This window comes from Sciurus vulgaris (genome assembly GCF_902686455.1).
Source record: "Sciurus vulgaris genome assembly, chromosome: 10".
NCBI lineage: Eukaryota > Metazoa > Chordata > Mammalia > Rodentia > Sciuridae > Sciurus > Sciurus vulgaris.
The window spans coordinates 63,685,762-63,706,164 of record NC_136470.1 but is presented as its reverse complement, the minus strand read 5'-3'; the positions used below and the strand labels follow the sequence as shown (position 1 = coordinate 63,706,164).

The 20,403-nt window shown below is 35.6% G+C and overlaps 1 protein-coding gene across 4 annotated transcripts in view; it reads left to right on the top strand.

Annotated features, from left to right (window-relative positions):
• CFAP44 (cilia and flagella associated protein 44) overlaps positions 1-20,403 on the top strand; it is a 158,639-nt gene that overhangs the window by 23,874 nt on the left and 114,362 nt on the right. For 3 of the 4 annotated variants that reach the window (XM_079155381.1, XM_079155380.1, XM_079155383.1), the window contains exons 5-9: positions 4,633-4,795; positions 8,093-8,195; positions 9,083-9,299; positions 11,173-11,287; positions 14,405-14,569. In XM_079155381.1, the coding sequence (XP_079011507.1) occupies positions 4,633-4,795; positions 8,093-8,195; positions 9,083-9,299; positions 11,173-11,287; positions 14,405-14,569 (763 nt within the window). Of the gene's footprint in view, positions 1-4,632; positions 4,796-8,091; positions 8,196-9,082; positions 9,300-11,172; positions 11,288-14,404; positions 14,570-20,403 lie in introns of those variants that run through there. The other variant, XM_079155382.1, reaches the window with a different exon arrangement.

Here is a 20,403-nt window from a genome sequence, read left to right as displayed (position 1 = left end):
ATGAAGGGATGCTGTATTTCATCAAATGCTTTTTCTGCATCTATCGAAATAATCATGTGATTCTTGACTTTAAGTCTATTGATATGGTGAATGACATTTATTGATTTCTAGTTGTTGAACCAACCTTGCATCCCTGGGATAAAACTCACTTGATCATGGTGCACTATCTTTTTAATCTATTTTTGTATGCGATTTGCTAAAATTTTGTTGAGAATTTTTGTGTCGATGTTCATTAAGGATATTGGTCTGAAATTTTCTTTCCTCGATGTGTCTCTGTCTGGTTTAGGTATCAGGGTGGTATTGGCTTCATAGAATGAGTTTGGGAGGGTTCCCTTCTCTTCTATTTTATGGAATACTTTGAGGAGTATTGGAATGAGCTCTTCTTTAAAGGTTTTGTAGAACTGGGCTGAGAACCCATCTGGTCCCGGACTTTTCTTTGTTGGTAGGCTTTTGATGACCTCTTCTATTTCATTGCTTGATATTGATTTATTTAAGTTGTGTATGTCCTCCTCGTTCAGTTTAGGTAATTCATATGTCTCTAGAAACTTGTTGATTTCTCCGTGGTTTTCTGTTTTATTGGAGTATAGATTTTCAAAATAGCTTCTAATTATGTTTTGTATTTCACTCGTGTCTGTTGTGATATTTCCTTGTTCATTCCAAATTTTAGTAATTTGAGTTTTCTCTCTCTTTCTCTTTGTTAATGTGCCTAGGGGTTTATCAATTTTGTTTATTTTTTCAAAGAACCAACTATTTATTTTGTTAATTTTTCCGATTGCTTCTTTTGTTTCAATTTCGTTGATTTCGGCTCTGATTTTAACTATTTCCTGTCTTCTACTACTTTTGGTGTTGGTCTGCTCTTCTTTTTCTAGGGCTTTGAGCTGTAGTGTTAAGTCATTTATTTGTTGATTTCTACTTCTTTTGTTGAATGCGTCCCATGAACTAAATCTTCCTCTAAGTACTGCTTTCATAGTGTCCCAGAGATTTTGATATGATGTGTCTTTGTTCTCATTTACTTCAAGAAGTTTTTTATTTCCCTCCTGATGTCTTCTGTTATCCATTCATCATATAATAGTGTATTATTTAATCTCCAGGTATTGGAGAAGTTTGTGTTTTTTATTCTGTCATTTATTTCTAATTTCAATCCATTATGATCTGATAGAGTACAAGGTAGTATCTCTATCTTTTTTTATTTGCTAACAGTAGCTTTGTGGCATAAGACATGGTCTATTTTAGAGAAGGATCCATGTGCTGCTGAGAAGAAAGTGTACTCGTTCTTTGTTGGATGGTATATTCTATATAAGTCGGTTAAGTCTAAATTGTTGATTGTGTTATTGAGATCTATGGTTTCTTTATTCAATTTTTGTTTGGACAGTCTATCCAGTGGTGAGAGAGGTGTGTTAAAATCGCCTAGTATTATTGTGTTGTGGTCTATTTGATTTCTGGAGTTGAGAAGGATTTGTTTGACGTACATGGATGAGCCAGTGTTCGGGGCATAGATATTTATGAGTGTTATGTCTTGCTGATTTATGCTTCTCTTAAGCAGTATGTAATGTCCTTCTTTATCCCTTCTGAATTGTTTTGACTTAAAGTCCACATTATCTGAAATGAGGATGGATACTCCAGCTCTTTTGCTGTGTCTGTGTGCATGGTATGTTTTTCCCCATCCTTACACCTTTAGTCTATGGGTATCTCTTTCTATGAGATGAGTCTCTGGCAGGCAGCAAATTGTTGGATTTTTCTTTTTAATCCATTCTGCCAGTCTGTGTCTTTTGATTGATGAGTTCAGGCCATTAACATTCAGGGTTATTATTGTGATATGATTTGTATTCCCAGTCATTTGACTCATTTTTGTTTTTTGACATGATTTGGTTTCCCCTTTATTTGGCTATTCCTTTAGGCTAGTTCCTCCCATTGCTGATTTGCATCGTTTTATTTCATCTCTTCCTCATGGAATATTTTGCTGAGAATGTTCTGTAATGCTGGCTTTCTTTTTGTAAATTCCTTTAGCTTTTGTTTATCATGGAAGGATCTTATTTCATCGTCAAATCTGAAAGTAAGTTTTGCTGGGTATGATTCTTGGTTGGCATCCATTTTCTTTCAGGGCTTGGTAAATGTTGTTCCAGGCCCTTCTAGCTTTTAGGGTCTGGATTGAAAAATCTGCTGGTATTCTTATTGGTTTCCCCCTGAATGTAATTTGATTCTTTTCTCTCACGGCCTTTAAAATTCTGTGTTTATTTTGTATGTTAGGTATTTTCATAATAATGTGCCTTGGTGTTTGTCTGTTGTAATTTTGTATGTTTGGAGTCCTATAAGCCTCTTGTACTTGATTTTCCATTTCATTCTTCAGATTTGGGAAATTTTCTGATATTATTTTATTGAATAAATTGTTCATTCCTTTGGTTTGTTTCTCTAGGCCTTCCTCAATCCAATAATTCTTAAATTTGGCCTTTTCATGATATCCCATAATTCTTGTAGATTCTGTTCATGATTTCTTACCATCTTCTTGTTTGTTCAACTTTGTTTTCAAGGTTAAATATTTTGTCTTCAATGTCTGATGTTCTGTCTTCCAGGTATTCTATCCTATTGGTTATGCTTTCTATGGAGTTTTTTACTTGGTTTATTGTGTCCTTCATTTCAAGGATTTCTGTTTTTTATTTTTTCAGTATCTCTAACTCTTTATTGAAAATGACCTCTTGCTTCCCGTATTTCCTCTTTTAACTGTTGCTTGGTGTGATCATTTAATGCCTGCATTTGCTCTTTCATCTCCTCCTTCAATGCCTGCATTTGTTCTTTCATCTCCTTGTTTGCTTCCCTGATTGTATTAATTATGTACATTCTGAACTCCTTTTCTGACATTTCTTCTGCTGTGCCATCATTGAGTTTTATTGATATAGTATCTAGGTTTGTTTGGGACATTTTCTTCCCTTGTTTTCTCATATTGGTCAGGTATCAGAGGGACTCTGAGATATTGCAGTTTTCCTCTATTGGCTTATAGTGTCCCTGTAGATTTCCAGTATATCACCTTCCAGCCTTCAGTAGCCTGAAGTCTTGGAGGAACTTGATAATGCAGTGTTTCCGAAGAAAACCTCCCCTAGCCCGCTACTGGTTTTAGGGCTTGGAGCTGGCTCTGTGCGGAAAAGCTTTCACTGGGCTGTCTGCTCCCAGAAGCTGGCCTTGGAAGGAGCCCACCAACGGAGGGAGCAGGGCTGCCTGGGGAAGACTCTAACTGCCCTGCCCTGCTCTGAGAAGTCGCCCCTGTCCAGGTCTGCTGCCCGGGCCGAGCTTCACCCGGTCGGGGAGACTCACCCCGTGGCTCTATGTTAGTCCGAGTCTCTTAATGCCTCCCCTTCTTGAATCCTGGGTTCTGGAGTGACAGGAGATGCATTCACCCTCTAGTCCACCATCTTGGATTGTGCCCATAATTTTTTTTAAAGCAAGGGCTTAAGAAGTATTCTTTCATTGATCCTTCAACTTTGGTATTCAGAAACGAATTCTTATAAATTAAGAATCTATGTTGCACAATACATTTCTTTTGCTAACTTTAATTTTTTCATGGATCCATCTCATTTAGTTTACTTGTTACACGTATATCTTGGATTATTTTAATTTGAACTTATATTAACAATATACCCTACAAGGTATTTATATAACTCAGTTTTTTTAAAATTTATTTTTCGAAGTAGTGCAATTTTAGTCTATAATATAAACTCATATAAACAAACATACAATTGCCTACACACCAATGTACATACTAACACACTTGGAAAGACGGAGTTAGCTTATTAATTATATATTTATATACTACGATGATTTTAATAATTTGTGTATACAAATTAAATTTCAATTACATTTGTGTTAGCTTATTACAGTAGTTATGTTATCAAATGTTGTATTAGAATTTTACAAAAATGTGAGAATTTTAAACATCTTGTTTTTTAACATCAAGGAAAGGCCTGTATGTTATTTTTCACTATGATCAGTCAACAAATCCGACAGGCATAAAGTACAAAGTACAAAGATTTTGAAGTCATGAACTGTGTCCTATGTTATACAGTGTGATTTAGTTTTAGTGAGAGAAGGAAAAATGAAATGCTTTCGGTGACAATTTTTCCTGTGTGTGATATCCAAGCAGAAGGTTCACCATCACTTTGTGTGTGTGTGTGTGCGTGTGTGTATGTGTGTGTGTGTGTGTGGTACTGGGGATTGAACCCAGGGACACTTTATCACTGAGCTACATTTTTTATTTTTTAATTTTGAGACAGGGTCTTGCTAAATTGCCCAGGCTCACCTTGAACTTGTGATTCTACTGCTCAGACACACAAATCACTGAGATTAAAGGCATGTGTCACCATTCCTGGCTTGGTTCAACATCTATTATTATAAAAACAGTTAATGTGCTTTCAACATTTCTTTAGGAAAATTAAAATAGTAACTAAATCAGTGTATGAGGATTTTCACTTAATTTAAAAATGAAATTGTGTTAGAAATACATGGGAAAATTATGAGTTTTGGGGTAAAATTCAACTACTTTAGCCTTAAGACTATGGATTTAAAAAACGTATTATTTCATCACTCCTCCTGTCCTAGGATGGTCATTTGTTTCATGTCTTTTCCTTAGCAACTTTCTCTCAGACATTCTTTTGGTTATGACTGCAGAAAGCGAGCCAACCTACAGCTTCTAGACAGCAGTACCCTGATGTACATCGCTGGGAACCAACTGATTCTTCTGAATTTTAAAACCAAAGAACAGACCTACCTGAGAAGTAGCAGTGGTCAAGGGATTGGTGTCATTGGGGTATGCCTTTAGTAACTTAGAAGAAAACAATGTGTTTCCTTGTTCTGTGGACCCACCAGCAGTGGCTGTTGGGTCCCAATGCCAAGCACGGTACTGAAGGATCACATGAGAGGCATGCCCATTTTTATTCTAAGGCACTTTCAAGTTGATTACAGTCACTACATTCACTGGTGCTGCTTCCATCAATATGATAGTAATAATTCCATAATATTATTATTCCATCTTGTGGAGAAACTGTGGCTTGAGAGGTTAAATGACTTTCACATGACGGTGCAGGTTTTTTCCACATTTAGATTTGAAGTGGAGGTGAGGGAGGACATGTTTGAGGTTCTTGATCTGAGTACCAAAACAAGGAATGAAGAACATGAAGGAAATGTGAGACCCACAGATAAGACGTAGAGGTAGACTGACTATGGAACCAGAATATCGTGAGAGGCACCAAGTGAAAGAATCTCATGTTTGCTTTTTCCTTGATCATTATCTATCTATATATCACGTATGTAGATGATAAAAGTCCCTGTCTTCAGGGACTTATGTTTTAAGACTAGTTAATAATAAATTCAGCAAGAGTTTATTATATAATACTAAGTATCCAATTTTATGTATAACATACAGTGAAAGATTTAAAGGAAAAGGAATCTGTGCCCTCCATGAATTCAGAGATTTAAGAAGTCATCTAACAAAGTACATAATAATATGACCATAGCTCTGTGCAAATAATCTGACCCTGACGTGAGGGTCATAGGTTTTGTCGAGGGAAATCCATCAAAGTCCATGAAGTATCATAAGCCTGAGGCCCACACTATTTGCAGAGGACTAAAAAACATCTAATTATCATATACTAATTTATCATTTTATAGTCATTAGTAGTCTTTAAATTTATATTTTCTATTTTGTTATAAAATAATTTGGTTTGAGGACAGTAGTCAAAGATATAGTGTGGTCAATAATGCTAATCCTAATGCTCATTCACCTGGATGTGAGCAGTTCTATGTCCAGAAGGCTTTCATCCAAGTGTACTGGAAGCTGTGTTCCTGGGTAGTGACAGAGTCTTCTCCTCCACTATATGTCCTATTCAGGTGAGGGCAAGAAATACTTTGGTAAGGCTATGAGGAACCTCTGAGAAATGTGTCTTGTGCCTATAAGTTATCTTCCAGAAAAGGCAGAGTGCATTTGTATGTTGAGTGTCAACTTAGTAACTCTGGTCTCTGCTAAAAGCAAAACGCCCAAACTCAAGCCATAGCAGTTTCCAATCTGCGGGGTAGAAACTTTTTACTTACTTTGAACAAGACCTAAACAAATGAAGGAGTCTCAATTCAGTTATCTGAATCTGTGTTCAGGGGCCTGTGATCACATATCCTACACTGGGTATTTAGATAGGTATAGTGCTACTCCCTTTCTTCTCTTCTTCATTGGTTACCAGGTCAGTGAGTTTCAAGTCCCAAAGAATGACACATTAGTAGTAGATTTAAATTATTTCTACAATAAAGGACAATCTAGATTCTAGTTCAGGTTCATCCTTTAAAAAGCTTCTAAAATAGGTCTGGAAAGTTCGATTGTTTCTCTTGTAACCTTAACTGGATTCACATCATCAGGTTGAATCCTGTCTTTGATATTTACCACACTGCAGCCTGTATGACTGCAGACAATCACTTAATATCTCTGATCCTCGATTTCCTCATGAATAAGATGGGAATGATAATGCTGTGATTATAAGATTGAGGTGAAATTCATAGCATTAATGCATGTAAAACTTAGACCAGTGTCTGGTACACAGTAAGCGCTCAATTAATGTTGGCTTTACTCAGTGTTACCAATATCTAATGAGTGTCCCTCCTCTATTCCCAAGCCTGTTTCAAGCTGAAGTCAGGAGGATTTACTTCAGTGGCAGGGTAAGAGGCAGCTTACTAGTAGGAATTTGGCTTATCATAGATCTTATACAGAGAATAGAGGGAAGAAAAAGAGCTACAACATTGTTTTGGGTATCAGGACTTGCAATCTGTATCTGAGAACCAAGCTCCTTGTGTTTAGATATGTAATCAGGAGTTACAAAATAGTAACTGAAAATAGAACTTTATAAATACAATATATTAAATAGCTCACTCTTATAACACTCTACTTTTAATTCTATTTTGACTATTTTTTCTTCATGAATTTTACTGACCACTGAACAAAAATAACAAAATGAACATACAATTTTATCCAATTTATGTGGTTATTATTTGAAATGTTGAAACAAATAATTTACCCAGGCTGTTTATTATGTTTTCCTCTGTCTGGCTTAGAAATATTTTATCTTTCTCACTTCCATTTACAGTCATTTGTGGTAAGTTTGCCCAAGATGAATTTTTAAAAATTGGGATATAATCTTTGGAAACAATGAATTGCATGCATATTGCTAAGATTTGAATGTGTCCCCTGATGTTCATGCATTGGAAACTTAATTCCCAATGCAACAATGTTGGGAAATAGGCCAAAGAAGGAAAGATTAGGGCATGAATGGAATAATACTGTTATTGAGAAAGTGGGTTAGCTATTATAGAGATTTGTTATAGAAGTGAATCTGGCCTACCCATGCTTTCTTGCTCTCGCCCTCTCTTGCCCTCCCATCTTTCACCATTGGATGATGCAACACAAAGGACTAGATGTGATTCCTTAATCTTGAATTTTTCTAGTCCAGAACAAATTTCCATTCATTGTAAGTTATTCAGTCTCAGGTATTTTGTTATAGCAGCAGAAAACAGTCCAAGGCATATACATTCCATGAAATTTTCTATACAAAATTTAGATTGACTTGTATGCAGGGAAAACAATTTATCTAAATTTAGTGGTTCTCAAGGCATAGTCCACAGACCAGCAGCATAGATATCACCTTGGAACTTGTTAGAAATGTAAATGCAAATTCTCAAGTTTCAGCTCTGACCCATGGAATCAGAAACATTGGGTTAGGGCTTCCAATCTGTGTTTTAATAAGCTTTTCAAATGATTCTGATGCACATTAAGGATTGAGAATCATTGTTCTAGTATTTTTAATGGCAGTTAAAAAATTATAAAGTTAGAAATGACTATCTTAATGAAAGTAAAACTTATTAAAAAGTTTTACCTTTGCTTTCTCTTGGTTTTCAATTCAAATCATATCCCTTTGGTATTTGGTATTTATCAAATGCGAGGTTTTAGTCTTCTATTGGAGTAGACCTTAATAAGTTACAAAAGAATGGTCACTGAATACTGTATTAATAGGATTATCTATATGAAAATCTTTCTTTTAATATTTTAGTGAGATTCCATTTTTCGTAGGTTCATCCATATAAAACTTACTTCACAGTAGCTGAAAAAGGAAGTTTTCCAAATATTATCATCTATGAATATCCTTCTCTGAAGCCCTACAGAATCCTTCGAGGTAAGTCCAGTAAAATCTTTAAAATATTCCATGTTCAAGGTTAACAATATTTGGCAGATATGAGATTATTGAATTAATCAGGGTGTTCCAGAGAAACTAAATTGATAGGAAATAGAAAAGAGATGTATTTAATGTAATTGGCTTACACAATTGTGGAAATAAGTCTGAAATTTGTAAATCAAGCCTGCGGGCCGAAAAGTCTGGGAAAGGAGTTGACAATAGCCACCAGGCAGAATTTCTTCTTCAGAGAATTCTCAGTTTTACTTCCAAGTCCTTTCAAATGGTTGGCTGGGGCCCACTGAGATTATCGAGGATAATCATTACTTAAAGTCAACTAATTCATGGTTATTAGCCACATCTGCAATATACATTTATAGCAACATCCAAATAATTATTTAATTGAATAACTAGAGCCTTGATGAATAATTGGAGGATTGATATTTCTCAGTGACCATTCTTTTTTAACTTGTTAATTAGGTTCTACTCCAACAGAAAATTAATGATCACAATTATTTTATAGTTCTGTTTTTCATATAATTCATTTCAGCAACCAATTTTTGTTTTTGGAGTTGTTTGACAAATTTTAAATCATAGATTGATTTTTCTCTATACTTTTGTGTTTCTCTTCCTCCAGAAGATGAAATATTCTCACAAAGTTTATCTCGTATAAAATGTGATTATGATTTCTCTACCCTCTTCTTTATATCATGTAATTTATTCTAAAGTCAGGGTGATAGATGATTTTGGAATTACTCCTTCAAGGGAGTTCTTGACAATCTTACATTAATATATGTTACAAGATCTCTCTCTTTCTCTCCCTTTAATACACTTTTTGACAATGAGATAAATGTTGTCCTTATTTATTAGATTCCCACTCATCTTTCCAGATGGAACTGAGAAGGCATATGCCTATGTGGACTTTAACTACAATGGTACCTTGTTGGCCTCTGTTGGGAGTTCCCCTGATTACACGCTAACTATTTGGAATTGGAAAGAAGAGCAACCCATACTGAGGAAAAAAGCTTTTTCTCAGGATGTTTTTAAGGTTACTTTCAATCCTGAAGATGATGAGCAGCTTACTACAGCAGGATCAGGCCACATCAAGTAGGTTGGGTGATGAATAGAAAGACTGATACATATGATAAGGGTATTATCTAAGACCTGGAGACATTTTTGCTATTGTTAAAATTAGGATAATTTCCAAATGCATAATTTTAGTAGTGTACCTTTTCTAATTAGATGTGTGGAATTTTATTTCCAGGACAGCATAGATGAAAGAAAGGCTTTAAATTGAGCCTGCTGTCTTCTTATAGCCTTCATCTCCAAAGAGAGTTTGAATAGTGTTTTAATAACTAATTTTGGTATGTTGTTTTCAAATTCATATTGAGCTTTGACACTATTAAATTTCTTGTTTGTAGCTACTCAGTTTTCATCTGTAGAACAAGCATTATAACAGTTTCTATTATTTCTGACAGGGGACCCTCAGTACTAAATGTAGCAGAACTTAATCTTGATCTCAGGTTGCTGGCTCCAATTCCACGCTCTTTTCACTATGTCATGCCCTGGTCTGTTTTCTTGGGAATGATTTATCCTTCTCTATTTTCATTCCATCCTGTCCCATGCATTTAAGAACCTTCTACCATTACCCCAGAGCTACCTAATCTGATGCCAAGTGTCTCTATTTTTGGGGAGGTGGGTAACAGGGATTGAACCCAGAGGAGCTTAACCACTGAGCCATGTCCCCAGGCCTTTTTTGTATTTTATTTAGAGACATGGTCTAGCTGGGTTGCTTAAGGCCTTGCTGAATTGCTGAGGCTGGCTTTGAACTCGAGATCCTCCTCCCTCAGTTTCCTGAGCCACTGGGATTACAGGCATGGGTCAAGACGCCCAGCCCCAGTGTGTCTTTAAGAGAAAGATGTATTTATCTATCTCAAATTCCTCTTGTCCCAATTTATATCTAGTCTTATATTATTAACCAGTTATAAATTCAGAATAATTGAACAGATTCTTAAATGTAATCTTGGAAATTCTGAAGAAACTCTGCTGACAATAGGTCAAAATTTTCTTCTCATTTAGTGAAGTGTGTATTTTATGTGCATTGAATCTTTGGGGAAAAACAAATATTGAATAATTAACTTCAAGTGTGATATGAAAGAAAAAGAATACATGGAAGTTTATGATTAGGGGAACTACCATACCTTTGGAGATGTTGGTCATCTGGACTTTTGGCTTTGTATTACTGGATTGTTGATACTTTCCATTTTCTGCTTTATATCTAGTTGGTTAGGCCAGATCCTTTTTGTTAATCTTTAGCATTCTGATTGTCCATTTGTTTAAATTATTAATAAGAAAATGTCAGTATTAATTAACATGTATTGATTGCACTAAGAGTTTTTCCATAGTTTTTTAAGGTAGGTGTTACTAATACTCTCATTTTATACACAAGAAAATAAAGGCACACTATCATCAAGGAAATCACTCAGAGTCATACAGCTAGTAAGTGAGATTGGGTCTAAACTTTTATATCTTCTAGAACATTACTGTCCACTAGAACTTTCTGCCAGGTCAGAATGTTCTGTGCTGCCTCATTCAGGAGCCACAAGCCATATGTAGTTATTGAGCACTTGAAATTGACTGAACTGACTAAACACTCAATTCTTAACTTTATTTAATGTTAATTACTTTAACTCTAAATTCAAATGATTAGTTGTGGTTGGTGGCTACTGTATCAAATGACACAGCTCAAAATATGAGCTCCATAAAGACAGATCGTTTTTTCTGTTTTGCTTATTGCTCAATTCCTATTGCCTAGAGCTTTGCTTAACAGGTAGTAGATACTTCCTACATATTAATTAGATGAATAAGTGGAATAATGTATGTGACTATAAAATATGTAAGTATTGTAATCATATTAAAATAAAAATAAGTAAAACATATTTGAGGTAGATTTGATCTCGTCATTCTTGTTTGTGTGCAGGTTCTGGGAAATGGCTTATACATTCACTGGGCTCAAGTTGCAGGGATCGCTAGGTCGATTTGGGAAAACAACCACTACTGATATTGAAGGCTACATCGAGCTCCCCGATGGGAAGGTCAGTACAGCCATTGTTATACAATAATAAAATTGTGTTTTCAAGTACACATCAGAAAGCTCACATACATGAAAACACATCATATATATTAGTAAGTTCTGTCAATTTCAACAACAGATATTATGATTGTCAATGTAATGAACATTTAATGTTGCTTTTCAGATTGTCAATTGTAATAAAAATATTTTCTGAAAATATCATAATCCAAAGTATGATAAACATTTGCAAAATATTATATAAAGTATCTAAGCACTTTTGTATATTAACACAGTGCCATACTTGTTAATTTTAATTGTAGTGTATAGTACTTGCTTTTTCCTGATTTCTTTGCCATGATGCTCCAAGAGGACTTACTGGGTCAAAGATTACATACACTCTTATGACTTATGTTTTTATGGTCAGATTATTAGTCAGGAAGATCAAGCTGCTTTATAGGGACATCTGTAGCACTGTAATTCAATCTGTTAATTTACTCTTTAATATGGTTTGTTCATATCCTCTCTTCCTTTCACAAAACTTATGGGTTTGTTTCCTGAAATGATAGCTAATTAGGACCAGTTTTCCATTAATATTTTATCTGATTTCTGAGTAGAATGAGTTATACAGTACTCCATGTGATTATTTCAGTTATAAATAAATGCCAGCATACAAATACTACTCTATCCTTAAGAAACCAAATGGTCTAGGCATCTACCAAATGGAACAGTCTCAATTCAAAAGCATTGTGTATAAAAGAAAATGAAAAGCCTTGGATGCTGGTTGAAGTGTATACCCAAACTTATAAGATGATCTTAGATCAACTTAGCTTCAAATTGTGAATACTGTAAGAATTAAGATAAAGATCAGTACAACCCTTGTTAAGGACATGGCAAAAAATACATCTCTCTCTAAAAGGTTCAGTAGAGTTTGTGTAGATGTGAGGGATAAATAAACCATTTAAAATGACAAAGTCACAAAAGGAAATGTTCAGAGTTAGGAATAAATGTCAGATATTTAGAGGGCAGAAAGGAATAAGACATTCATACTGGGAAAAAGTGCAAATGCTGAGCTGAGAAGGGTGATTGGATCTTAATGTACTGGGAGTTTAACAGTGAAGCAGAACTACTGTATGTTGGCAAAGTAGTGTTATAAATGAAAGAAGGAATGGACACATTTGTTAATAAGATGGATTACAGGAAGGGAAATTGGGACTCAAAGAGATGAGCTAGGAAGGAAGCTGTTACCATCATCTAAAAAGAGATGACAAGGGCCTCAACTTCTCAGGACCAATAAAAAGTAAAGCTAGGTAAGAGTGACAGTTTTGAAAGGAATGCCTCATAGGTTTTAGTGACCTTTAGTGGCTTTAGTTATGGAGCAGTTGAGTTTGCAGAAGTAAAATAGTGGTCACTAGAGGCTAGGAAGAAGAAGGGAAGCAGGAAATAGTGGTTGGACAACGGGCAGCAAAACACAATTATAGTAAAGAAATAAGTTGTGCTGTTCTATGGCACAATAGGTTGACCACAGTTCACAACAACTTATTATGTGTTTTATAAAGAACTAGATAAGAGGAGTTCAAAACTTCCCAACACAAAGAAATGACAAATGATTTAGGATAATGAAATGCTAATTACCCCAATATGATCATTACTCATCATATACATGTATTGAATTATCACACTGTACCCCATAAATATGTACAATTATTTTGTGTCAAGTAAAAAATACTGTAGAGAAAAAGAAGAAAACAAGTCTAAAGACCCTACTACAAGTGACTGAGGCTTAATACTAGGTAATACAGGCAGGTAGGTAAAAATCCTGGGTAAAATCATCAGTTCCTCCAGTTGAGGGGGACATGGGAGTGGAGAGCTCTTGAGCTGGCAGGCAAAAATAAAGCCAGAGCCCCCCACCAGAGGGTATTATAGGGAACATCAGTCTTCACATAAACTCTATGAAAATGCAAACTTTCTAGTCAAAGTCCTCTGTATCTAGAAATTCTTTTGGGTGATTCCCAGCAAATACTTCTGGATTAAAAGTTCCAAGGAGTCCTAGAAAAAAGCAAACTCATTTGACTTCTTACTACAGGATCTCCCTTCTGAGGCAGTGTGGAGGTCCTCTCTGCCATGTCCTGTGTGGAGGAGGAAAGGGTTAACTGCCAGGGGAGGATGTTTTCTATTACCCCAAAAACTTATCTACTCAATAAATACACAGAGTCAATACTCTTTTCATATGAGAGGGGACATGATGGGTGTGGCCATACCAGCTCTGGCCTCTTACAACAACATGGAGTCACCCAACTCTCCCTTATTTATAATATACAGGTAAAGAGGGCAAGAACCAGGAGGAGCTTCTTCTGGAATGGACAGAATAGGGTGGAGTTGGGGGAGCCATTCTCTCAGGGAAACTGTACAGGGAGCTGTCTGATTCTGCTAGATAAGGATGGCTTCCCACACACAATACCTTTATTTTATTTGTTTATGTGGTGCTGAGGATAGAACCCAGTGCATCACACATGTGAGGTAAGCGCTCTACCACTGAGTTAAAACCCCAGCCCCAGTTCATATGTGTCTCAGCATTAAATAACTTAACAAATGTCAAGTGCACAAGTAGTGGGAATGATGATTTAATAAATTAATTTGAAGTGGTTCCAGATATTATCTTTGTTTGAAATTGGATAGTGTTATGCTATAATCTGCTCAGTTCAGTAACAGCCTCAGAATTTATCTAACATCTTAAAGTTTGATAGCATTGTACTTAAAATGTAGATCTCACCTATCAAGGACTTTAAATACACCTCTAATTTTTGACCAAGTAATTCTACTCTTGGATTAGATCCTTAAGAGATATACAAAGAAATCCACATATATATACATATATGAAAAATTGCCAATAACATATAATCACAGTGATTTAAAACTATTCATAATGCTAGAAAGATATACATCAAAATGTGATTGGGGGTTGTGTCTGGGATAAGTGGATTTTCATTTCTGTATTTTCTTATTTTTCCATACTCAACCATTTAACTTTCATAATCAAGAAAAATCATCTTTAAAAAATAACTGTCACCTACTATTTGAGACATAAATGTATGCATTCATCTGTTTCAGTGACATCTCTTTCCTTCTGCACACCTGCCAGGTGCTCTCAGGTACAGAATGGGGCAACCTGCTGCTTTGGGAAGGCAGTCTCATCAAAGTGGAGCTCTGTCGATCTGGAATGAAGTCTTGTCACCATGGTCCCATTAACCAGATAATGCTGGATGAGGGAGAAGTTATTACTGCTGGGTCAGATGGGTGTATTAGGGTAAGTTTTCTTGATACTTGGGCAGTCACACCCATGCCTAAAACGTGCAGATCACATTAGTAGTTTTTGCAGGGTGGTGTTGATGGCATAGTGGTACACTTACCTTTCAGGTGGTTTTGTCAGATATTCATTTCTCATAAAGGTTATGTGGTAAAGGAAATTAGTTGTCATTTATTCCCAAGACCAACTCATTCTAAACAAAGCTCCTCACGTGGGGAATATTTGCATTCTTGTCAACATTAATTTCTGTATCTTAGCACTGAAACTCTTTGAAGGGACCTTTTGTCTTTTTGGTTCAGTTGTTGAAATAATAGTTTTAGAAAATGAATGGCCATGTCCTTCCAAAATGCTCAGTATGAATGTGTCACTTTCTGGAAACAAAAGTGATAAACTTTGCTATCTTTTACTGAGAATAACAATTAGAAATACACCTGGTGAACTGATGGGGTCTGCCTGTGGAAGCTGCTCTCCTTGCTCCTGACACCAAAGGAATTTGCCTGCTTTCACTCGTGGTTGCTATTCTGCTCAAAGCCTGGGTTAAACTGGAACGTTGCATCTAAGTTCCAATTCACCCAGTCAGACACCATCTGTGAATATGCACCGTCCTCTTGCTAGCCAATGTGTACTTTTGTGATTTGCATTTGGTACATATTCTTTCTGGGGCCTTTCCTAAGAAAGTCATAGTATTCTCTTGACATTCTTTAAGAAGTATTATCAGAAATAAGATTACAATTTAAGATGTAGTGTGCTGGAAAGCAGTGTGGAAATTCCTCAGAAAACTATGAAACGAACCACCACATGACCCAGCTATCCTTCTCCTCAGTATATATCCAAAAGAACTCAAAGAAGCATAGTACAGTGATACAGCCACATCAATGTTTATAGCAGCCCAATTCACAATAGTCAAATTGTGGAATCAATCAAATGCCTGTAAGTAGATGAAAGGATTAAGAAAATGTGGTGTATATGCACAAAGCAGATTTACTCAGCCACAAAGAAGAATGAAATAATGACATTAGCTGGTAAATGGATGGAAATGGAGAAAATCATGCTAAGTGAAATAAGCTCAGACTCAGAAAATCAAAGGCCAAATGTTTTCTCTCATATATGGAAGCTAGAGCAGAATAAGGGAAAGAAGATGGGAGGTGTCAAATATCTTAAAGATACAAGAAAGATGAGTGGAGTAGACATGGGAGAATGAGAGGGAAGAAGGAAGGGAAAGGGGAAAATAAATGGAATAAATTTAGTGAAATCATGCTATATTCATACATAAGTATGCAAAAAAGAATTTCACTTTTATGTTTATATAGAAGAAAGGAAGTTTAATAGAGTAGAGGAGAGAGAATAGCGGGAAGGAAGAGAGGAGGAAAACAGGGTGAATGGGGCTTGCAATCAAATTCCTCCCATGTATGATTTTGTCAAAATGAACCCAAGTACCATGTATAATTATGATGTGCCAACAAAATTTTTTAAAAAATACAATTATCTGATCCTTTACAAATACCAAAATCATGGAGGAAAGACAGTCTTTTTCACAAATGATGCTGGGAAAACTGGACATTCATATGTGGAAGAATGAAACTAGGTCTCTATATCTCATCCTATAAAAAAGTCAACTCAAACATGGATCAGACTTAAGAATAAGACCAGAAATTTTACAACTGTTAGAAGAAAACAAAGGGAAATGCTTCAATATATACATGCAGGCAACAACTTCCTCAAAAGAATTCCTATAGCTCAGGAAATAATACCAAGAATCAACAAATAGGATTACATCAAATTAAAAAAGCTTCTAGAACAAAGGAAACAGGATATGTGAAGAGGGAGTCTATAGAATGAGAGAAAATCTTTGCCAGCTACACTCTGAAAAAGAATTAATATCCAGAATACATAATGAACTCAAAAAACTTTATACCTAAAACCAAATAACACAGTAAATTGGTGAATGAAGTAACTCTACCCTTCTCAAAAAAATGTACAAATGACCAGAATGTATATGAAAAATAATGTTCAACATCTTTAGGTATTAGGGAAGTGCAATAAAAATTACACTGATAATTTCATCTCACTCTAGTAAGTATGGCAATCATCAAGAATACAAATAACATAAAATGCTGGCAAGGATGTGGGGAAAAAGGAACGCTTATACACGTTGGTGGGAATGTAAATGAAATTAATACATCCACAATGGAAATCAGTTTGGAGGATTCTCAAAACCACCATATGATCCAGCTAAACTACTCTTCAGTTCTTCTGAAAATGAATCATATCATAATACAATAGTGAAACATGCAACCCATGTTGATAACAATTCACAATAGCCAAATTATGGACCCACTGACAGGTGTCTGTCAACAGATGAATTAAAAAGAAAATATAACATATATACACAGTGGAGTTTTATTCAGCCATAAAGGAAAAATTAATTATGTCAAATGCAGGAAAATGGATTGAACTTGAGAACATTGTGTTAAGCAAAATAAGTCAGACTCAGAAGATCAGGGTCATATGTGGAAGCTAGAGAGAAAAAAAGGAAAAAAGTGATCTCAAGAAAATGGAAGGGAGACCAATAGGGCAGAGAAAGGTGAAAAGAGAGATGGAAAGAAGGAGGGAAAGGGGATATACAGGTGAATGAAACCGACCAAATTATGTGCAAGTTCAAATATGCCATAATGATATTTTCATATGATGATTATGATATAATAGAGTAAAAAAAATGTTCCTGCTTGGCAAACTACAAAAGAAAGGAAGGAAGGAAGGAAGGATGGAAAGAAGGAAGGATGGATAGAAGGAAGGAATAAAGAAAAGAGAGAGAAGAAATAGTGTGACTACTCTGTTGATGTCTATTAAGCTTACCTATCTAGGGTATGGTTTAAGCCAAATTTCCCTCATTGTGTGTTCTTACATTGGCTATTTGAACCCAAGTATACATTTTTATATTGACCTCATTAAAATTAATGTTCATAGATTTCATTCATTGCTCTGAGGACTCCCATACGTCTTTGTTGTATCACGTATTCACTATCCTTCTATGATAGATGACATCCCAAAATGTCAAAATACCAAATGAGAGAAGATCTCAAGAGAAAAGAAGTTAAACATTTCACAAAGGATTCCTTTGTAGATACCGTTAATTTCCTTTCCCCCACTAATTCTACTACTACTGTCTTTCCTATTCCTATCTGCTTTCCCTTCCCTTCATTCCCCTTTGTCTAATCCACTGAACTTTTATTCTTCCCCTTCCCCCACTTGTTGTGTAATAGCATCTGCATATCAAAGAGAACATTTGACCTTTGGCTTTCTGAGACTGGCTTATTTCACTTAGCATGTTAGTCTCCAGATCCATCCATTTACTGACTAAAGTCATTCATTTTTATGACTGAGTAATATCCCATTATGCATATATACCACATTTTCTTTATTCATTCATCTGTTGAAGGGAACCTAGGTTGGTTCCATAGCTATTGTGAATTGAGCTGCTATAAACATTGATGTGTCTGTGTCACTGTAGTATGCTCATTTTAAGTCCTTTGAGTATATACTGAGGAGTGGGATAACTGGGTCAAATGGTGGTTCCATTCCAAGTTTTCTTAGGAATCTCCATACTGGTTTCCTAATGGTTGCACCACTTTGCAGTACCACTAGCTATGTATGAATGTACCTTTTTCCCCACATCCTTGCCAATATTTATTATTGCTGTATTCTTGATAATTGCCATTCTGACTGAAGTGAGATGCAATCTCAGTGTACTTTTGATTTTCATTTCTCTGTTAGAGATGTTGAACATTTTTTCATATGTTTGTTGGTTGATTGTATATCTTCTGTGAAGTGTCTGATCAGTTCTTTAGCCCATTTATTGAATGGGTCATTTATTTTTTTGGTGGTTTTTTTTTTCAGTTCTTTATATATACTGGAGATTAATGCTCTATCTAAGGTGCAGGTGGCAAAGATTTTCTCATTCTGTAGGCTCTCTTCACTCTTGATTGTTTCCATTTCTGTGAAGAAGCTTTTTAGTTGGATATCATCCCATTTATTGATTCTTGATTTTACTTCTTATGTTTTAGAAGTCTTGTTGAGGAAGTTGTTTCCTAAGTAGACATGATGGAGAGAGTTAGGCCTACATTTTCTTCTAGTAGGAACAGGGTCTCTGATCTAATGCCTAGTTCTTTGATCCACCTTGAAGTGTGCGCAGGGTGAGAGATAGGGATCGGATTTCAATCTGCCACATATGAATTTCCAGTTTTCCCAACACCATTTGTTGAAGATGCTGTCTTTTCTCCAATGTGTGTTTATGGTGCTTTTGTTTAGTATGAGATAACTATATTTTATGTGGGTTTGTCTCTGTGTCTTCTATTCTGTTCCATTGGTATTAATGTCTGTTTTGGTGCCAATACCATGCCATTCCCCCCCCCCCCATAGCTCTATAGTATATTCAGGGTCTGGTATTGTGATGCCTTCTGCTTCACTTTTCTCACTGAGAATTGCTTTGGCTATTCTGGGCCTCTTATTTTTCCAAATGAATTTAATGACAGCTTTTTCTATTTCTATAAAGAATGTCATTGGAACCTTAATAGGAATGGCATAAAATCTGTATAGTGCTGTGGTAGTATGACCATTTTGACAATATTGATTCTGCCTATCCAAGAGCATAGGAGATCGTTCCATCTTCTAAGGTCTTCTTCCACTTCTTTCTTTAATTTTCTGAATGTTCTATAGTTTTTATTGTAGAGCTCTTTCACCTATTTTGTTAGATTTATTCCCAAATATTTTATTGAGGAGGACTGGTGTTAGTTCTTCTTTGAAGGTATGGTAGAATGTGGCTGAGGATCCATCTGGTCCTGAGCTTGTCTTTCTTGGTAGGTTTTTGATGGCATCTTCAATTTCAGTGCTTGAAATTGATGTGTTTAAAATTTCAATGTCCTCCTGATTCAATTTGGGCAGGTTATATGTCTTTAGAATTTTGTCAATGCCTTCAATATTTTCTACTTTACTAGAGTGTAAATTTTCAAAATAGTTTCTGATTATTGTCTGTATTTCAGTAGTGTCTGTTGTGATAGTTCCTTTTTCATCATGAATCTTAGTAATTGAGTTTTCTCTCTCTCTTTATTAGCTTGGCTAAGGGTTCATGACTTATTTTTTTCAAAGAACAAACTATTTGTTTTGTCAATTTTTTGGATCATTTCTTTTGTTTCAATTTCTTTGCTTTCAGCTCTGATTTTAATTATCTCCTGTCTTCTGCTTTTGGTGTTGTTTTGTTCTTCTGTTTCTAGGACTTTGAGATGTAATGGCTATTTATTTGTTTACTTTTTATTCTTTTAATGAATGAGCTCAATGCAGTGAACTTCCCTCTTAGCACTGCCTTCATAGTGTCCCAGAGATTTTGATATGTTGTATCACTATTCTCATTTACATCTAAGTATTTTTTATTTCCATCCTTGATTTCTTCTGTTATCTATTTGTCATTCAATAATGTATTATTTAGTCTCCAGATGTTAGAGCAACTTTTGGGTTTTTTTTGGGGGGGGTTTGGGGCCTGGGGGTACTGGGTATTGAATTCAGGGGAACTCAACCACTGTGCCACATCCCCAGTCCAATTTTGTATCTTGTTTAGAGACAGGGTCTCATTAAGTTGCCTAGTGCTTCTCTGTTGCCGAGGGTGGCTTTGAACTCTCAACCCTCCTGTCTCAGCTTCCCATTCTGTTGGGATTACAGGCATAATTCACTGCACCTGGCACTTCTGTTTTTTATTTTCATTGATTTCTAATTTCATTCCATTATGATCTGATAGAATGCAAGGTATTGCCTCTATTTTTTTGTATTTGGTAAGAGTTTCT